Raw genomic sequence first — 21,318 nt, 5'->3', positions numbered from 1 at the left:
GGCTGCAGCAGCTGACCAGCACCGATTGTCCGGCACTCCCTAGTGAGATGACCCCAGTACCTCAGTTGAAAATGCAGAAATCACCGGTCTTCTGTGTCGCTCGCGCTGGGAGTTGGAGACTGGAGCTCTTCCTATTCGGCCATCTTGCTCCGCCAAGTAACATAATTCTAACACATGGATCAAAGAAGAAATCTCAAGAGAAATTTTAAAAATATTTTGAGGCTGGGCACAGTGGTTCACGTCTGTAATCCCTGCACTTTGGGAGGCTGAAGTGGGAGGATTGCTTGAGCCCAGAAGTTTGAGACAAGCCTGGGCAACATAGGGAGACCCTATCTCTACAAAAAAATTAAAAAACATTAGCTGGGCATTGTGGCATGCATCTGTAGTCCCAGCTACTCAAGAGGCTGAGGTGGGAGGATCACCTGAGCCCGGGAGGTCAAAGGTGTAGTAAGCTGTGATTGTGTCACTGTATTTCAGCCTGAGTGACAGTGTGAGACTTTCTCTGCTCCTTCCCTGTGTGTGTGCACATGTGTGCGTGTGTGGGTGGGTATAACTAAATGAAAATGAAAACCCAAGTTATCAAAATCTGTGGGATGCAGTGAAAGCTTAGAATTTTATAGTTTTGAGTACATATATTAGAAAAGAAAACAGACTAAAATCAGTCATCTAAGCTTCCGCCTTAGGAAACTAGAAAAAGAACAGTTTAAATCCATAGTAAGCAGAATAAAAGAGTTAGTGAAAATTAGGGCAGAGATCAGTGAAATTGGTAACAGGAAGTCAATAGAAAAAATTAAGGAAACCAAAAGATGTGTCTTTGAAAAGATGAGTAAAATTGGGAAGCTCCTAGCTATGCTAACGTAGGAAAAAACAGGACTTAAATTCCTAATATTGAAAGAGGAGACATCACTATAGGTCTCATGAGCATTAAATGCATAATAAAATAATATATCTACAAATTTGATAATTTACATGAAATGAATTCATTCCCTGAAAGACACAATCTGCCAAAATTGACATAAAAACAAATAGATAATCTGAGTAGGCCTTTATCTGTTGAAGAAATTGAGTCGATAATTAATTACCTTCCAAAACAGAAAGCGCTAGGCCCAGATGGGTTACTGGTGAATTCTGTCAAACATTTTAAGTAAGAAATTACATCAGTTCTCTACAATCTCTTCCAGAAGATAGAAGAAGAGAGGATATTTCATCACTCATTCTATGAGGCCATCCTTACCTTAGTACTAAACTAGATAAAGACATTCTAAGAAAACCACAGACCAATATCTTCATGTTTAACCTTCAAAAGTCAATTAATGTAATCCGTCATATCAGTAAGCCAAAGAAGAAAATCACGTCAATATATGCAGAAAAGGTGTTTGACAAAATTGAACACTCTTTAATGATAAAAACCCTTAGTAAACTATGAATAGAGGGGAACTTCTTTAACTTGATAAAGAGTATCTACAAAAAACCTATAGCTAACATTCGTACACAGTGCTGAGAAATGTGAAACTTTCCCACTAAGATCAGGAATAAGGCAAAGATGTCCCCACTCACCACTACTTTTCAACATTGTATTAGAACTCCTAGATAACACAGTAAGTCAAGAGGAAATAAAAGGTATACAGATTGAGAAGGAAGCATTAGAACTGTCTTTGCTTGTAGATGACAAGATTGTAGAAAGAAATGAAAGCATCAACAAAAGAAAACCTCCTAGAACTAATAAATGGTTACAACAGGTTTGCCGGATACAAAGTTAATGTACATAAGTCATTTGCTTACCCATATACCAGCAATGAAAAAGTGGAATGTGAAATTAAAAACACAATAACATGGCTGGGCGCAGTAGCTCACGCCTGTACAACACTTCAGGGAGGCCGAGGTGGGTGGATCATCTGAGGTCAGGAGTTCGCGACCAGCCTGGCCAACATGGCAAAACTCCATCTCTTCTAAAAATACAAAAATTAGCCAGGTGTAGTGGTGGGCGCCTGTAGTCCTGCTACTCAGGAGGCTGAGGCAGGAGAATCGCTTGAACCTGGGAGGCAGAGGTTTCAGTGAGCCGAGATCGCGCCATTGCACTCCAGCCTGGGTGACAGAGTGAGACTCCATTTCAAAAAACACAATAACATTTATATTAGCATCCCCCCACCAAAATGGAATACTTAGGTATAAATCTAACAAAATATGTATAAGATCTATGTGAAGAAAACTGTAAGACTGATTAAAGAAATCAAAGAACTAAATAAATGGGGAGAGACATTTCATGCTCATGGGTAGGTAGGAAGACTATTGTGAGGATGTCAGTCATTTCTTCCCAGATTGGTCTATAGGTTCAATGCAGTCTCAGTCAAAATCCCAGCAAGTTATTTTGTGGATATCTACCAGCTGACTGTAATGTTTATATGGAAAAGCAAAAACCAGCATGATATTGAAGTAGAATAAAGACAGAGGACTAACGCTACCCTACTTCAAGAATTACTGTAAAACTGCAATCATCACAATAATGTGGTGCTGGCAACAGAATGGACAACTAGACCCATGGAACAGGCATGACCCATGAAATAAAGAATTAATAAGCTGGATGGCATATAAGCATGTGAAAAGATGTTCCACATTGTAAGTCATCAGGGAAATGTGAATTATAACAGTGAGACACTACTACACACCTGTTAGCGTGGCCAAAAATCCAGAACACTGACAACACCCAATGCTGGTGAGAATGTGGAGCAATAGGAACAGGAACTTTCATTCATTGCTGGTAGAAACAGAAAATGGTACAGCCACTTCAGAAGGCAGTTTGGCAGTTCTTACAAAACTAAACATACTTCTACCATATGATCCAGCAGTGTTGCTACTTAGTATTTACACAACGGAATCGAAAACTTACATCTACAGAAAAACCTGCACCCAGATGTTTATGGCAGCTTTACTGATGATTGCCCAGACTTGGAAGCAACCAAGGTGTCCTTCAGTAGGTGAATGGATAAATAAACTGTAGTATATCTAGACAATGGGATAATCTTCAGCACGAAAAAGGAATGTATATCAAGCCATGAAAAGACAGGGAGGAACCTTCAGTATGTATTACTGTGTGAAAGAAGCCAATGTAAAAAGGCTTCATACTGTATGATTCCAACTCTGTGACATTCTGGAAAAGACAAATCTATGGAGGCAGTAAAAGAAGCGAGAAGAGGAACACTCAGAGCATGAAAACAACTGTTGACAACATTTTAACTCCTTTAATCCTTTTTTCCCTTTTTAAAATATAGTCATTGTGTCACTTTATAGATAATTTTATTCTGATTTTAAAAAATGCTTAACTTTGTAATAAAGCATGATCTTTTCTCGCTTAAACACTTTTCATAGTTTACTTTGAGACTTTTATGAAATGCTGGGACATTTCATTTTCCACTTTTTATTTTTGTATAAACATAGGTGGTATGCATTTGTAAAAGGTCTTAATAAATGTTGTCATGTTGCTTTCCAGAGAGTGAGCCAGTTCTTTTTTTATTAATTTATTTATTTTACGAGACATAAAATAAAATGACAAAGCAGGGTTCTGCTTTGTCACCCAGGCCGGAGTACAGTGGTGTGATTATAGCTCACTGCAGCCTTGCCTTCTGGGCTCAAGCAATTCTGTCACTTCAGCCTCCTGAGTAGCTGGGACTACAGGGACACACACCACCACACCTGGGTAATTAAAAAAAAAAAAATACACACACACACACACACACACACAATTTATGGAGATTGACTTGCTATGTTGCCCAGGCTGGTCTTGAACTTCTGGGCTCAAGCGATCCTTCTGTCTCAGCCTCCCAAAATGTTGGGATTATAGGCATGAGCCACAGCACCCAGCCAGTGAGCGAATTCTTTTCACAGATTTTATTTTTAAAAAGTCCCCTTTATGAGGCTGTTGATAAGTGTAATGAGATCAATAGCTAAGAGTTCAAATTAAGCAAAATAGCACATCTATCCTTGTAGTTAATCACTATTGTCTGTATTCCTACTTGTCATTTCTTACCTGTTTGATATTCAGTGTTTCTTTCTTACTGTAACCCAAGTGTGTTCTATTTTATAATCAGAACATAAGGTGGGACAGTAACATTCATCAAAATGTAGTATAATCATCGTTTGTGGCTAATCTTGTCTCAATAGATTTGGGATAAAACCAGCCTGGAATGTTTGAAAGTGTTAACGGGACACACAGGCTCTGTCCTCTGTCTGCAGTATGATGAGCGTGTCATTGTAACCGGCTCTTCAGATTCTACAGTGAGGTGAGTGATCTGGCTTCATTGGTCCTAACTTGTAAGCCTTCCCTGAGAAAGTCTGAGATTGACATCCTCCTCTGGGAGAGGCATACACACACTTACATTTTTACATGCTGTATTTCAAACTACTTTTATTGTAGATATGTTTGAGCAAATTAGGCAGGAAAGCTAATTTTTGTTAAAGGTGTTCTATTCCTATTGCTGTTCATTATAGAGATGACAACATGCTTTCCTGTAAGAGCATGTACCAAGTATTAGGCTGGCTTTCTTCTTTTGGGAAACTGTGGTCCAGAGCAGAGAGGAGACACTCACTTCCAGGAGTCACTCCCGGACTCTTTCACCACCTCTGCCTAAAGCATCACCACCCCTGCTTGAAGCATGCCTAGTATCCTCTCCTGGACTCAGTGCTTCCGTACCACTGCTTCTGCCCGAGATCATGTCTCAGCCTCAGAGGCCTGAGTCTTTTCCCCTCTGCCCTGTGTGAACTTGTCCTCTTAGGAGATGAGGGTTACAGAAAAGCCATGATGTGGAAGTGCTGCCCCCAAATCCCTGAACATACGAAGCAGTTGGGAGACCCTGGCTTTGTCCATAAAGCAGCTGAATAAAGAAGTGGATGTGGTGATTCATAAGGCATCATGACTTACCCAGTTTGCAGTGGATAAATAATAGACTCAGAGGTCTGTCAGAGGTCAACAAGAGCTGTAAGCTTGGAACCATTCTCAGTTCTTCAGCCAGCAAGCCTCCTTCTTCCTTTTATCTCAGACTCAATACAAAATCTGCTTTCTTGAGGAATCGTCTTTTGCCATCAGCATGAGCCTGCAAACACCATCCCTGAATACCTGACTGCTAAATATACCTAAACTCGAGCAGAGCCAGAATTAGCCACTTTTTCTGAAACCATCTCAGCACTTCTTAGCAAATAAAGAAATTGCTTTTGGGGCACCTTTTAATCATGCCCTTAGGTTCATTAAGAATGGACCCTGTCTTAGTCTATTTGTTTTTTTTATTTTTATTTTTTTTTTGAGACGGAGTCTCGCTGTGTCGCCCAGGCTGGAGTGCAGTGGCGTGATCTCGGCTCACTGCAAGCTCCGCCTCCCGGGTTCCCGCCATTCTCCCGCCTCAGCCTCCGAGTAGTTGGGACTACAGGCGCCCGCCACCGCGCCCGGCTAGTTTTTTGTATTTTAGTAGAGACGGGGTTTCACCGTGTTAGCCAGGAGGGTCTCGATCTCCTGACCGCGTGATCCGCCCGCCTCGGCCTCCCAAAGTGCTGGGATTACAGGCTTGAGCCACCGCGCCCGGCCGTCTTAGTCTATTTGTGTTGCTATAAAGGAATACCCGAGGCTGGGTAATTTATAAAAGAAAAGGAGTTTATTTGACCCATGGTTCTGCAGGCTCTGCAAGAAGCATGGCACCAGCATCTGCTTCTGATGAAGGCTTCAAGCTGCTTCTCCTCATGGCAGAAGGCAAAGGCGAGCTGGTGTATGCAGATTACATGTGAGAGAGAAGCAAGAGAGAGGGCGGAGCTGCTAGGCTCTTTTCAATAGCCAGTTCTCTCAGAACGAAGAGTGAACTCCCTCCTATGAGAATGGCACCAAGTCATTTGTGAGGGATCCACCGCCATGACCCAAACACCTCCTGTCAGGCCCCACCTCCAACCCTGAGGATCAGTTTCAACATGAGATTCGGTAGAGTCAGACAAACCATATCCAAGCCATTGCAGACCCAGACAGAGCTCAGATGCTGGAATCATTTCCTGGCTGTCTCCGTAATTAAGCATCGTGCTTTTCTCTTCTCTCCTAGAGTGTGGGATGTGAACACGGGTGAAGTTCTTAACACATTGATCCACCACAATGAGGCCGTACTGCACTTACGCTTCAGCAATGGACTGATGGTGACCTGTTCCAAGGACCGCTCCATTGCTGTGTGGGACATGGCTTCTGCGACCGATATCACTTTACGCCGTGTCCTGGTTGGCCACCGGGCTGCTGTCAATGTAGTAGACTTTGACGACAAGTACATTGTGTCCGCCTCTGGTGACAGGACCATCAAAGTAAGTATGTCTGCAGTCATAACCCTGCCTGCCCCTGTCCCTTTTAGAACAGAGAGAAAGCAGAGGTGGCTTACACCAACCTGGTACCTGGCAAGATCTTTATTGTCCTCTGTGCTTAGTGTAATGTTTTCAAGGTTCATCCATGTGCTTTGTAGCATATATCAGCTTTGTCCCTTTTTGTTGTTGTTGTTGTTGTTGTTGTTGTTTTAAGTACAGATGGGGTCTTGCTATATTGCCCAGACTAGTCTTGAACTCCTGGGCTCAAGCATTCCTCGGCCTTCCAAAGTGTTGGGATTAGAGGCATGAGCCACCACACCCAGCCAGTACTTTGTTGTTTCCAGTGGCTGAATAAAATTTCATTGTTCTTCTGTTTATTAGTTGATAGACATTTTAGTTGTTTCTATTTTTTCGGCTATTACAGATGATGCTGCTATAAATATTAGTGTAGAAGTTTTCATGTTTTTAATTTTCTTAGGATGGTAACCCTCTGTTTAACTTTTTGTTTTGAAGATGGATCTCACTCTGTCACCCAGGCTGGAGTGCAGTGACATAGTCATGGTTCACTTCAGCCTTGACCTCCTGGGCTCGAGCAGTCCCTCAGCTCAGGGACCCCTGAGGCTCCCATCTAAGCCTCCTGGCGTAGCTGGGAGTACAGGCACTACCAGGCCTGCCCCCCGCCCCCCCTTTTTTTTTTGTAGAGACCGGGTCTCACTTTGTTGCCCAGGCTTGTAGAACTGCCAAACTGTTTTCCAAAGGCACTGCAGCACTGCATTGTTTTACAGTCCTGCCAGTGGTATGTGGGGGTTTCAGCTTGCGCAAAGAACATCCTTTTCATGACCAGCACTGGAAAGCATTCTTACACCTAGCCCCACAAATCACAAAGTGTGTAGCATCAGGCTTTAGATTGGATAGTTGGGAGGCTAAACAACTAGGATTTATATGTGGCAACTTACTCCCACAGTCACACCAATTGGTATGAGACCAGTGCCTGGAAGTTGAGAGGGTCTGAGCTTTATTACAAAACAGCTGTTTTGTAATACCAGCATGGAGGGTTTCTCCATATTCTCGCCAACACTTGCTGTTATTTGTCTCTTTTATTTTATCTGCCCTAGTGAGTGTGCAGTGGTATCCCTGGTTTTGCTTTGCATTCCCTTATTACTGATGATGCTGAACAACTTGTTGTATGCTTATTGGCCATTTGTGTACTTTCTCTGGAGAAATGTCTATAAATCCTTTGCCCACTTTAAAAATTGATAATTTGTCTCTTTATTGTTGAGTTATAAGTTCTTTATATATTCTGGACACAAGTCCCTTATGAGATACATGATTTGCAAATATTTTCTCCCTTTCTGTAGGTTGCCTTTTCACTTTTTTGATGGTATCCTTTGATGCACAAATGATTTTAATTTTGATGATGTTCAGTTTATCAAGACTTGTATAGTTTCAGTGCTTACGTGTAGGTCCTTGATCCATTTTGAGTTAGATTTTTGTTTAAGGTATGAGGTAGGTGTCCAATGCCATTCTTTTACATGTGGAGATCTATTTATCTATCCCATTCAGCTGGTAAGATAATTCAGGGCCCTCTGGTTGCTGTGTGTCTCCTTATTTGTCTAATAATACATTTAGATGTCTATGAACATCTGAGTCTTTCAGATGATATCACAAAAGAGGGGATTATTTATTCTACATACATACAATTAGAAGTAATGTGTCAAAACAAATGGAGCTGTTCAAGAAAATATGCTGGAAAAGAGGATGATATGAAAGATGAAACTTTTTGTTTGTTTTTTGAGACAAAGTCGCTTTGTCACCCAGGCTGGAGTACAGTGGCACAAACACGGCTCACTGCAGCCTCAACCTGCTGGGCTCAAGTGATCCTTGCACCTCAGCCCCCTAAATAGCTGGGACCACAGATGTACACTACCACGCCCAGCTAGTTTTATTTTTTGTAGTGATGAGGTTTTACTACATTGCCCAGGCTGGTCTCAAACTCCTGAGCTCAAGTAATTCTCCCGCCTCAGCCTCCCGAAATGCTAGGATTAGGTGTGAGCCACTGTACCCAGCTGGAAACTTTTTTATTACATTAGCTTCATTGGGTTTGACGTGTCAGCTGGTGTAAAAACATAAAATCTGGCCCAAACTCTTTCCTCCAGGTAAATGAGTATCCGAACCATCTAGGAGATGTTCTCTTTCTAAAGATCTCAACGACTGGAGACTTCACTTCCCTCCGTGTTTCATTCCAATGTTATTACTCAGCAGCCAAAGAAAATGTTATGCTGTCTAGTCTGCCCTCCAGCCTCCCAACTTTGAGTTAGAGGACACCGTATTTTATAATCACATATTTGGGTCATTCTCAGAAGCTGTCTTTTTAAGAAAGGTATATTGTGGGAGGACTTTTCCACATTCATTCTTTAAAATACTGTTAATTTGTTATACAGGTCTGGAGCACGAGCACCTGTGAATTTGTCCGTACTCTCAATGGGCACAAGCGAGGCATTGCCTGTCTCCAGTACAGGGATCGGCTGGTTGTTAGTGGATCATCAGATAATACCATTAGGTGGGTAGAAGTTGGTGTGCTGACAGAGCAGGCTGATTTTCGCCACGTTGTTGACTCATCTCCTAGTTCTAATGCTCAAAACAACTCAGAGTAAATGGGATGTTTCAGATAAGAAAGCTTTAGGTAACTTTTAGAAATGTATTTGGCTCTGTATACTCAAGTGGGAAAACCGTGTATGCCCTGGGTGGTCTTCCAGTATTCCCCCAGTACACAAAGTTTTTTAACCTCAACTCCACCCAGGATCACTTAATATCAGAGCACTTCAGAACAGACTAGGGTGCTGCAGCCCAACTCGCTCTGATTTCCCTCACCTGTGAGCTCCCACCTCCCTACCTAACACGTGGGAGTGTACTTTATTTTTCTCTCCCAAGACTGCATTATGGAATCATCCATTCCTGCCGGATCATTTATCTCCATTTTTCCTTCCCAGCACTCAGCCTCCTTACTTTCTAATAAATCTGACTAACCTTAGACATTTTGTATCTTATTAAGAACATCCCTTCGATATCTACTTAATTATCCCGTACCATTTCCCCACTGTCTTAACACACTCTAGTGGCTTTTCATAAGTAACTAAACTTAACTTTGGTTTATAATCAAATTGACTAATGTTTGGTCAAAATAAAGGTAGGGTTCAAGATTATTAAAAAAAAAAATAGACGTAGCTTTACATAAGCTTTACTAAACTAACTTTGGTGTTTATAACCAAATTGCCTAATGTTCGGTCAAAATAAAAATTGGGTTTAAGATTATTACAAAGTTTTTTTTTAAAGGCAAGCAAATAACCAAAAAGCTATAATGGCTCTTTAAGTTTGCTTTATCAATTTAGGCTTTAAGATACCATAAAGTTAGTTTAGAGCTTAAATCTTGATTCTCTTATATTCGTCACGCTTTGTGGTATTGCTTAATGTTTCATCAGTAAACAGTTCTTAACCTCCTCCCTGGAATTCTCGAGGTTTTACAAGATAGTAATGTGTATTACTCTGCAGCTTATAGAAGAGAACCACTTTGGAGTCATATAGGCAGTACTGAATGACTTTGATCACAGATTAGAGATGCTATCATCACGGGTACTAAGATTTGCTAAGGGCAGCTGTAATAAAATGATCTTTGGATGTATCATAGGAATTACTGGTAGAGAGGCTAAGAAAAAGTTATGATAGAATTAATTTGCTCACTTTATTTTGTACATGCTAACTAGCTATGATTTTTTTTTTCTGCAAATACTGTAGAAAATCAGTCATAATAGGAAAAAAGATCTCTAACTCCAGAATGGTTATATAAATCATATGCAGAGAAAAAGACTTGGTGTAGTCAGTGGGTTTATATTTCCACCAGAACACTGCGTGTACCTAATCAGTCTCCCACTCGGACCTTGTAAACCATCAATCCCAGTATTCAGCATATAGTATCAAGGAAGCGGTATCTGCAGGCCTCATCAAGAGAGAGCTGCTAGTCCACCAGTTCTAACCTCAGTGGTCCTCATGGACTCCACTGTGCTAGAATTACCTGGGGTGGAAGCTTTACCCCCTGGCTGTATGTGGTATCTCCCTTCCCACCTTGTCTCATCTGTGCTTTTTCTCCTTTACTGCCTACAATCCCTGTCTCCCCAGAAAAGTCTTTCCTACACCATTTGTCTACATGGTTTTTATCAACTCAGACATCAAGAGAATGCCTAAGAACTAACTAGAATTGACGTTTCTTGTTTGTTGATTTTATTTAAATAGTAATACAGACACATGATTAAAAACAGTTTCAAATCATATGAAAGGAAATAGAATAAAAAGTAAGGCTTCCTCCTAGGTTAGTGCTTGGAAACACACAGATGGTATAAATGTACACATACAGCTTCATATGTGTGGTGTGTACTGGAAGTGAGATAGAAATAAAGAGTTCCAAGATAGTGAAAAATTATATCTGTATGGAACAGATACAAAAAACTTACAGATCGTGTGAATCATGTGTGGGAAATTGTTTCACAGAGGTCTGTTTTTCATTCAAGGCTCTGGGATATTGAATGTGGTGCCTGTTTAAGAGTCCTAGAGGGACATGAAGAATTGGTCCGATGCATCCGGTTTGATAACAAGAGGATTGTCAGTGGGGCCTATGATGGGTATGTCTTTCAGATTTTCAGATGTACTGCTGTAACCATATCAACAAGAAAAAGAAATGTTGTATATTAAGCAACTCTGTATGTACCAGGTCCTATGGTAGGTTTCTGTGTAGTGGTGGATGGCAGGTATTATTATCCAGTTGTTTAGGTGAGGACACTCAGGCCCAGAAAGAACTAAATCTTGCCCCAAATCACAGAGGCAGAGTCACTGTGGTTCCTAAACTTATGCTTTGAGTCATTGTTGTAAACTCCAGCAATAGCTGAGGTTGTGAGTGAATTCACTTCTTTGCTTTACCCCTAAATTAAGCCAGGCTCTCTCTCTCTCTGTCTGTCTGTCTCTCTCTCTCTCTGTCTCTGTGTGTGTGTGTGTGTGTGTGTTCTTTTTCTCTGTGTGTGTGTGTGTTCTTTTTCTGTGTGTGTGTGTGTGTGTGTTCGTGTGTTCAATAATAAGTTTCTTCTTTTCCCCTTTTGGTAAATTGAACAAACCCTCGTTAAAACACCTCACTATATTTTAAATGGGCAAATGGCAACTGTAAATCTTTCCAGATGACCTTATATATACTTCCCAAATGGGTTGGTTGGTCTGTTTGTACTCCTATTACTAACGTCCAGCATTTGCTTAATTTGGAGAAAGGTATCCTTGGAATTTCACACAGAGCCCTAGCTTCTGTCAGCAGCACCTACTCAGCCCTAGAGAGTCCCCTGATGAATGCATTTGGTGACATAGGTTATCAGGTCCGGAACTGAATTTAGATAACCTGAAGTTGTTTTCTTATCTCCCTTAAAATAATATTTCTTTAAAATTTCAGCAATTCTGAGAATGTATTGGTTCTTAATTTTTCCAAAGTCAAGTGTAATTGGTTTAGATGATTTGTAAAAACATAAGCATGTTCCCCATTAGCTTTTATAAATAGGCAGTTCAGATGCACTACTTTTTGTCAAGGAAATGTTTGACAGCATATAAACTGTTCATTTTTCCACTAATCACATCTCATTTTCCTTTCTAGGAAAATTAAAGTTTGGGACCTGCAAGCTGCTCTTGACCCTCGAGCCCCAGCAAGCACATTGTGTTTGCGCACATTGGTGGTACGTGACCTCTTAAGACAGGAATTGGTTCCCTGTGCTGGAGGATGACCATTTGCAGATAGCCCTGTCTATAAGTGTATCACAGGAATGCTTGTGTGTCTCACAAGATGCCTTCAGAGAATTTCACTGTTCATTTTGTTTAGCCAAAATCAGAGAATATTTGATGTTTACATTACTGTGAGCACTTTTCTAAGGGGGGACATAATGCAACTTCAGATATGAAGGCAGGCATCCTGATTGTAGGTGGACTGGTTTCCTCATAGGGCAAGCAATATTTCCTTCTTGCAGGTTTGGAAGATTTCTTTTTCTTTTTTTTTCTTTTTTTTTGAGACGGAGTCTCGCTCTGTCGCCCAGGCTGGAGTGCAGTGGCCGGATCTCAGCTCACTGCAAGCTCCGCCTCCCGGGTTTACACCATTCTCCTGCCTCAGCCTCCCCAGTAGCTGGGACTATAGGCGCCAGCCACCTCGCCTGGCTAGCTTTTTGTATTTTTTAGTAGAGACGGGGTTTCACCATGTTAGCCAGGATGGTCTACGATCTCCTGACCTCGTGATCGGCCCGTCTCGGCCTCCCAAAGTGCTGGGATTACAGGCTTGAGCCACTGCGCCCGGCTGGAAGATTTCTTAATATGGCTACTTGTGGTTATGTTATGTTTTAATAACAGTACATTTTTATACTATATATAAATTTTTATGCTATATATAAATACTGTTATATTTTTGAAGAGATAGTCATTTGGAAATATTGGTAGATTTAAAAAATTTTTTAGTAGCTTTATCTTTTATTTCTATTTCTTCACTTCTTGCATTTACTAGAAGATGCAGAACTGTCTTTCTTCTTGATTTTAATGGGAACCCTTATAATGTTTCACCATGAATTTTGATGCTGGCAGCAGTTTGAGGTAGATCCTGGTCATGTTAAACAAACTGTCCTTCTGATTCTAGGTTTTTCCAGTGGATTTTTAGAGTGCATCAAGAATGGGTATTATGTATTGTTGTTTACTTTTCTAAGGCCCTTTGTGAGATGATCTTTGAAATGTTGGTAGAGTCTAAGATACAAAGTTGAATGAAAGAAAAGGCCTAGCAGGGGGTGCCGGGCGCAGTGACTCATGCCTGTAATCCCAATACTTTGGGAGGCCGAGGCGGGCGGATCTTGAGGTCAGGAGATCAAGACCATCCTGGCTAACACAGTGAAACCCCGTCTCTACTAAAAATACAAAAAATTAGCCGGCGTGGTGGCAGGCGCCTGTAGTCCCAACTACTTGGGAGGCCAAGGCAGGAGAATGGCATGAGCCTGGGAGGCGGAGCTAGCAGTGAGTGGAGATCACGCCAGTGCACTCCAGCCTGGGTGACTGAGCGAGACGCTGACTCAAAAAAACAAAAAAGGCCTAGCAGGAAAAGAAAGAAAAGCATTTGTTCTTGGGATGAAGGACACAGTTCAATGAGCTCTGTACAGTCGTTTAAGAAGTCTGTTTAAGTGGCTTCATTTTCATCTTCTGCCAAATTTCTCATTGTGAGATATCAGGGACTGTAAAGATCTCATTTTATTCATGAAGTTTTTAATATTTCATAGGAACATTCTGGACGTGTGTTTCGGCTACAGTTTGATGAGTTTCAAATCATCAGCAGCTCCCATGATGACACTATTTTGATTTGGGATTTCTTAAATGTGCCTCCCAGTGCCCAGAATGAGACCCGTTCTCCCTCCAGAACATACACTTACATCTCTAGATAACAGTCTGCACTTTCACCCGTTTCAGGTGAGTACTGTCCCCTCCCCTTCCAATTTTGCTGATTGAATTCACCTTTCCTTTGGGGAAATTTTGTGATTTGGGTTCCTTGGTGATGGGAACCAAGGTCTCTTAGATGTGTCAGCTTTTGCAGAGTTCAAGTATCAGGCTAGATCTCTATAGTCACATCCATACAAAGTTTCAGTTGGAATCCTGCCTATTGTGTGGGTTTTCATTATTGGCAGATGATAAACATGGTTCCTGTTTTAAAACTGTGTTCCTAAATGATTTTAAAGTCATAATCAATTTAACACCAGTAAAATCCCTTGAATTTTATTTTGGGGTACAAGAATCTTCTTTTTCTCTTTCTTTCCTGTCCTTCAGTTCTTTTATTTAAAAAAAAAAAATCATCATCTGACAAAACATTCAAAATCCACCTCTTCCCCACTACCACAATCCACCCACTACCGTCATTCCCTCAAGGGTGGATCAGAGAAGAGCGTCTGTTGAGAGACCCCTAAAACCTATTCTGCTTCCACGAAACACAGCAGATACGCTGCGAAGCAGAGTCCTTCGCTCTGGCTACAGGAACACTGCAAGTCATTGTAACCATTGATGACAGAATGCTTTGATTATTACTAAGAGTGTTCAGTCTGGAAGATGAGAAGTCTTACTTGGCTGTGTCCTAGGAACTGATGACTTAGGAACAGTATTGACAACTCTGTGTGTTCTGCTGAGGGCCAGTGAATTCTACACACATTAAACTTTGTAGATTGAATAAATGTTTACACATGATCATACTACTATGGATATATGTATATAAAGACTGTTGTGATTTTAATAAAATTTGTATTTATTTAAAATCATTACTTAATTCTTAGTGGCTTTTTATCATTACATATTTTCCTGTTCATTGAATTTCAAAAGTATAAGGAAGTCCATGTGCAGAATTAGGAATTTTTTTTGATGGAGAGATTGAGAACTCTTGGTACTATTCACTGAGTTACCATCTTTTCAGATACTCTTTCATCAGGATTCCAAGATCCAATAAATAGAACTCCACCAGGAAGTTGGTCTTACCTAGAGGTCAGGAAACTATATATATAGCCAGGGGCCAAAATTGACTCACTACCTGTTTTTTGTTTTTTTTGTTTTGTTTTGTTTTTAATTAGTCTCTGCTTATCCATTTTTTTTTCCCTGTCTCCACAGGCTAAGAATAGTTTTACATTTTAAATGCTTAAAAAAATTAAAAGAAGAATTTTTTTTCATGACATGCAATAATTAGATGAAATTTAAATTCCATTGTTTATAAATAAAGATTTTTGGTACACAGCCATGCTCATTCCTTTATGTGTTGTCTGTGGCTGTTTTTGTGCTTCAGTGGCAGAGCTTAGTAGTTGTAACAGAGACCTTATGGCCTACAACGTCTGAAATATTTACCATATGGCCCTTTCAGAAAAAGGACTTTTTTTTTTTTTTTTTTTTGCTGACTTCTGGTCTTGCCCTGCTCCATCTATTAGCAGTAAACCAAGGGTCTACATCAGGAGTGGCAAATAATTTGTGTTTTCTTCATGCCCACTGAGTTTGGTCAGTAGTGGCTGGTGGGAGTGTTGCCTTTGGAAGGATTCTGGGATCCCATGAACGCCAAAGGACTGGTTGTGGTTGGTTATGTCTGCCTTGAAGGAGTGACCTGTAAGCCACTTACCTATTTGCTGTTACGGGTCTTGAGTGTGTTCAGACTGTTCCTGATCATAATATTCTGCCCTGCTGCTTTCTTTCTGTATAGATTCTTCATAAGTCAGTTGAAAAATCCACATGGCAGAATTATTATAATTATTGAATGGAGCCTTAAAATAGGAATTCCAGAGGAAGGAGGCAAGGATCTCTTGAGTGATTGCTCCTCCTCCCGACCTCCCCTCCCAGTAAGCCTAAGAAAATGTAGGGAAGGAGGAATGGACCCAAGTAAAAACGGCTTAAAGAGGCATATGGCGAAATTCAAGACATCCATATCATGGTTTTCTTTTTCTGGTGTATTACAGTAGATGAACTGACAACATCTGTATGTTACCTGAAAGTGCCCTGAACAAGATTCCTTTGGTTGAGAGATGAAGCAGTGATCACCAATGCTGTTTCTTACTGGCTGTGGTAGAAAGGAAACTTGTGTTACTTCTTCCAGGCCCTCCTCCTACCCACCTTTTATGGAAACCTCAAAATAGCTGCCTAGTTGTGATCAATTATAAGTCAATGGAACAATCTTATCTGCTTAAGCTGGTGGTTCCCTGTATCCCAGCACAAGCAGTGAGACCCGAAATGTGCTTGTCTCTCCAATTTTATTACTTTTAACAACCCTGGCAGTCAACTTTATAGATTTTACTGCTCTTTTCTAAATTCTTTTTTTTTTTTCCTTTTGAGACAATGTCTTGCTCTGTCACCCAGGCTGGAGTGCAGTGGTACAGTTTTGGCTCACTGCAACCTCTGCCTCCCAGGCTCGGGTGATCCTCTTGCTTCAGCCTTGTGAGTAGCTGGGACTACAGGCATGTGCCATCACACCCAGCTAATTTTTGTATTTTTATTGGAGGCGAGGTTTTACCTTGTTGGCCAGGCTGGTCTCGAACTCCTGGCCTCAAGTGATCTGCCCGCCTTGAACTCCTGAAATGCTGGGAATACAGGAGTGAGCGACCGCTCCTAGCCCCAAATTCTTTTCATTTATTGTAACATGAAAAAAAATTATAACCATGTGATACTCTAAGATTTATGTGTAATAAGAAACACTACCCTAATGGTGATTTAACCTTGCAGTAAAATATTCACCCGTAAAATATCAGGTGAGAGTCTCTCCATGTTAGCAAATGCAGCAATAGATTTATTTACAGAGTCATTTTTAAAAAAGTAATGTCTAAGAGCTATATGTTGTATTATATATTCAGTAGCTCAAAATTTATTGTTTTTTCTTATTACAAGACAATATGTGATCATTATTAGGAAATTTGAAAAAGTAGATACGCCAAAAGAAGAAAGTAAACTCCTGCTCATGGTTTACCACTAACTCCTTTTATAGATCCTTTCAGGCTTTTAAAATGATGCTTTATAACTAGCTGGACATTTTTAAGCATGCTTTTCTTCTTTATTGTGAAATGCTTGCATGTTAGTAATGTCAGTATTTGTCCAAATTATTCCAATTGCCAAATTATATTAGATTGTTTGGATATGCTCTGTTGTTACATATTTATCCTCCCCAACCCCCAGTTTTTAGTGATTATAAAAAACAATGCTATGATTGTTCTTTTAACCTAATCTTTGTCCAACCCTTTATCATCTTTGGATGGGATTTTGGAAATGTCTGGAGAGTCTGGGTTAAAAGGTATCATGTTTGAAGACTTTTTTTTGTTTTAATTATACTTTAAGTTCTAGGGTACATGTGCATATGTAGGTCATTTTGCCCTCCAGAAGATTCAGTCAGTTTATGTTCCCCTCAGCAGCATTTGAGAGTGCTTACTTCTGGTCCCAGGGCATTAATGTTTTTGAAATAATTCAGGTTCCCTTAAATATCCTTAATGGGAAAAAAGTAGCAAATGAACATTGAATCTTGAATTCATTGAGAAGACCTAATGTTCTGATCTTTATTGAAATTGACAACCTTTTGGGAAAATCACCTTTTTAAAAAAAAGCATACCAAGCTTTAAAAAGTCCTTCTCTCGCCTTTTTTTTTTTTTTTTGTGCCACCTAAGGGTGACTTTCTAGGCCATTGGTTTAGTGCATCACTGATTGTGACATAATCTGAGTGAGTTTTTACTTTGCTTTGATTTAGAAAAGAAAATGTCAGTCTGCATTATACATAAAAATGATAAATATTGTGAATATGAATATTCTCATGAATATTGTTTTACATGTGTGTGTGCATATTTACATACATGATGAATGTAGAAATTGTGATTAAAATGTGTTTCTGACTCAAAGCCATAGTCAAAAAATTATGAAACATTCAGTGACCTTTCCCCTACACTGTTGTTTTACAAATGATTTACTTATTAAAAGGAAGTCATTTCGGATTACTAGCATTGTATTTTAGAAAGGCTAATTTTTGCATATTTTTGTTTCCTAGTGATCGATGAGGGCTCTCGTGAGAATATGAGACTGGCCCCTTGTAGGTTCTGAAAGTCATAAAGATTATGCTAAATATAAAATCGAATGTGAAGCATCTTTTGTTCTATGTGTACTTTTTCAGAGCAGTACTCTCAGTACTTAAGTTATAGGGTCAGCTCACTCCTTGAATCCCCTCTCTCTCACTTGTTGACTCTTTGAACTAAACACTTAGCCTTTCTGAGCCTTAGTTCTCTTATTTGTGAAGCGGGTGTTTATAATAGTTTCTTCCTCATGGGATTGTTGTGAGGTTTAAATAAATGGGATACCTGGTATGTAGTACACTCAGAACAACTTACAACTTCTATTGTGAATGTTAATAAGTTATGCATGTAGCTGCGTGCGTGGGGATGGGGTGTAGTGTATATATCCCCATCTAAACACAGTATTCACTCACACTCCCTTTGTTTTTGTATTTCTTTCCTCAGGGTTTTCTAGTCTTGAACTACTGGCTACATGGCTACCAATGCCTAAGGGAGTTCGTTCACAGCTGAGTTATGAAGCTGGAATTGGTTCTAGACGCTGGGTAGATGCAAAGCAGCCTAACTCTTCAAGTACCGACATTTCTCACCTCTGATTCTGGCTCTCCTTTGAGAAGGATACCTTAGCTTCCCTGACTTCAAGTAGAACAGAAGCCTGTTTCCTTCCCTCATCAGTGAAAATATCTAATGTTTCAAATGTAAATTGTTCATAGAAAAGGAACATAGAATCTGTTTTACAGAAGTAAATCGACCGTCAAGAGAAGACTTGGCCTCTAATTTATATTGCTTTGCACTTTGGTTTGATATTAAGAAACAGCATTCTTCTTCAGTGAAATTTTGGGTGCCAAACACCTACCCAGAATGTCCAGGGCTTTCATTCTGAAAAGTTAGCATTCTCCTTTTGACCGTCCAAGTCATTATGAATTCTGACTTGTTGTATTAGGAACATGTTGGACAATGGAAAAATTTCTCTGGATTGTTTGAGTAATATTTTTGAGATTATACTTCCTTTCTGTACCAATTTCTTTTAATTTAAAGAACTATAAGTCAGTTATATTATCTCCCAACAGGTAATATAGCTCTTTTCTTTTATTAGCTGTTCTCTGTCCCCCAACCATCTCCTGATATTTGGTAGAGTAACACCTTTATACGTGTGCTTGCCTCCTAATTTAAAATACTGTATTCGCATGTAGATATAATGTACATAACAGTTTAACCTCAAAGTTGCTGGAGTCAGGGCCCCTGTGCTTGAGACACTAATACAGAGTGTGTTCGCACTTAGCCATGGGCTGGGCTCAAGAACCTGATACCAGGGTTGATGTGGATTACCTAGAACCCTTCCTGCAGTATTCATACAGTGTTTTTATTTTGTTGTTGTCATTGCGTGTGTGTGGTTTGTGTGTGTTTTTAATGAGAATCTTGTTTTAAAATGTAATTTCTAAAGTTTAACACAAAATGTTTTATTTGTTGTGGAGTATGTATTATACAATAGAGAGGTACCTTAAACATTTTTTGTTCTTATTCTTTTTCTCATAAGTACTCCTGAGTACTAGTGGTCACCTCCCATAGTATTCATTTGGCTTCACTGTCAAAAATCATTATTCTGTGCAGTCGTGGCCCTGGGAAGGGGAAATAAGAAGGCCCTGTTGACGGGCTGTCTTGGCTCTGGAATTCATGCATCCTGGCCTTGCCAAGGTTGTGGCAGGGCCCGCTGGTGTGTTGGAGCCTGCTGGGCAGGTCAGGTGGGTTCAGAGGCCTATGCTGAGGGCTGGGCATTCCTAAGTGGAGTAAAACCTCAAGCCCATGAATCCCACCCCAGTCATCTCTGGTGTCACCTGCTGCTGTGGCCCCAGCAGGTTCTGAAGGCTCCGAGTACTCCCGACTACACAGCACAAATGTGTAAATGGCACTGTTGCCCTGACAGTGCATGGAAAGGACGTTGGCATCCAGTTGGCACTCCTTCTCCCTCCCTTATTCAATATTAGGTTTGATTTGCTGTTTGCCATTGTTTCCAAAGATCAAGGAATGTCAATAACATTTTAAAGGACCAATAAACAGCCTCCTATAAATTAAACCTCTTCCCGTGGAAGCACACGTACTACTAAAGGGAAGGCCCCTGGGCTCTGATTTGTCCTTTGCATTGAGAACGGTGTGGGGATCAATGTGTGTGTATGTGATTTGTTTATCGAGTTGGCTTTGCTTTTTTAGTATTTCTTTAAAAATAAAAAAATCCTTCCCATGTTACTAAATTAATTTATGTTTTGAGAGGTTGAGTCTCAAAGTGTAAACAATAAACCCCTTCTTAAGGTGGATGTTGTAAGCTTGATGGTGGTGGTGAAAGTGATTTAGCTTTGACCACTTTTCATCTTACAGCTTCAATATCAAACTGGTTAGGAAAGCCCAGGGGGAAGGGAGGGGCAGGGGAGGAGGCAATTCTGAATGAATGAATGGATTTTTTGTTGCTTTTGCATGTTTAATATAAAAGTTCCCCTTGTTCCTTGGGAGATCATGGCCTTTGAATATGCACACAACCTTTGAATTGTGCCTACTAAATGATAGCAGGGGACTTTGGCACCCAAGGAATTCCGACTTTCTGGGATTATAGTAATTCCCAGCCATCCTCTGGACTTTATTTTGCTAACCATAATTAAGCAAATGTAAATTACTGCTATATTAATGTTTCAAAGCACTGGGATAGTCTAATTCTAACTTGTAATTAATTATGTTTGCCAATTATCTGTTTGAAATAAATTTGTGTCTGAACAGCTATTGAAACTGTTAAATTGTACAGATATTATGACAGCTTTGTACTGTGGAATGTGCTTAATAAAAAACAAAAAAGTTTGACTTTTGTCCAATAAATTGCTAAGTAATGTCAATAAATCAAGTATGGGTATTATGCAGTGCACCTAATCTGGCTTCATGCAATTGTTACTTCAGCTACTGATTCAAAGCCAATACTCTTAATAAAGTGTTGCAATACTCTGATGTTCTGTTAAGAAATTTTTCAAAGAAACTGTTAAGTGCTATTAGGAATTCAGTGACATACAATTAAATTTTATAGATTTTTAGAATCATCTGCTCTGTAAAATGAGGTTGAAGGCAAACCGGTTTTGGCCTGTGAGAATGTTGTAGAAGATGATATAATTCCTTGTCTTGGGCTTTTGCCGAAAGCTAGCTTGAATCTCAGGAGTTAGCTGAGGTCTAGCTAAGAAGTCTTCCCCTGAAAATCTGCTTCCCACACATAATTAATTGCTTCTTCACAAGTTACTGTCAACATGAAAATGGTCTCTGAGACGTCCCAACTGGCTTTCAGGTGTGAGTGGATCCTCCCCTTCTTGAAGAAGGGCTGTAGAGGTGTAAGAGGAGCAGTTTCGCAGCCCTCTCCACCATA

The 21,318-nt window shown here is 40.1% G+C and overlaps 1 protein-coding gene across 1 annotated transcript in view; it reads left to right on the top strand.

The window, feature by feature from the left end:
• The window catches only part of FBXW11 (F-box and WD repeat domain containing 11), a 144,150-nt gene extending 123,238 nt beyond the window's left edge, over window positions 1-20,912 (top strand). Inside the window, 7 exon segments of the mRNA XM_017849423.1 lie at window positions 4,159-4,277; window positions 6,072-6,321; window positions 8,760-8,878; window positions 10,881-10,991; window positions 11,999-12,077; window positions 13,647-13,833; window positions 18,372-20,912. Coding sequence (XP_017704912.1) covers window positions 4,159-4,277; window positions 6,072-6,321; window positions 8,760-8,878; window positions 10,881-10,991; window positions 11,999-12,077; window positions 13,647-13,808 — 840 coding nt within the window. The 3' untranslated portion in view covers window positions 13,809-13,833; window positions 18,372-20,912.
• Window positions 20,913-21,318: the final 406 nt, after the last annotated feature.

This window comes from Rhinopithecus bieti, unplaced genomic scaffold (assembly GCF_001698545.2).
Source record: "Rhinopithecus bieti isolate Rb0 unplaced genomic scaffold, ASM169854v2 scaffold_30732, whole genome shotgun sequence".
NCBI lineage: Eukaryota > Metazoa > Chordata > Mammalia > Primates > Cercopithecidae > Rhinopithecus > Rhinopithecus bieti.
Note: the sequence above shows the minus strand (reverse complement) of the source record. Positions and strands in the feature narration are given on the sequence as shown.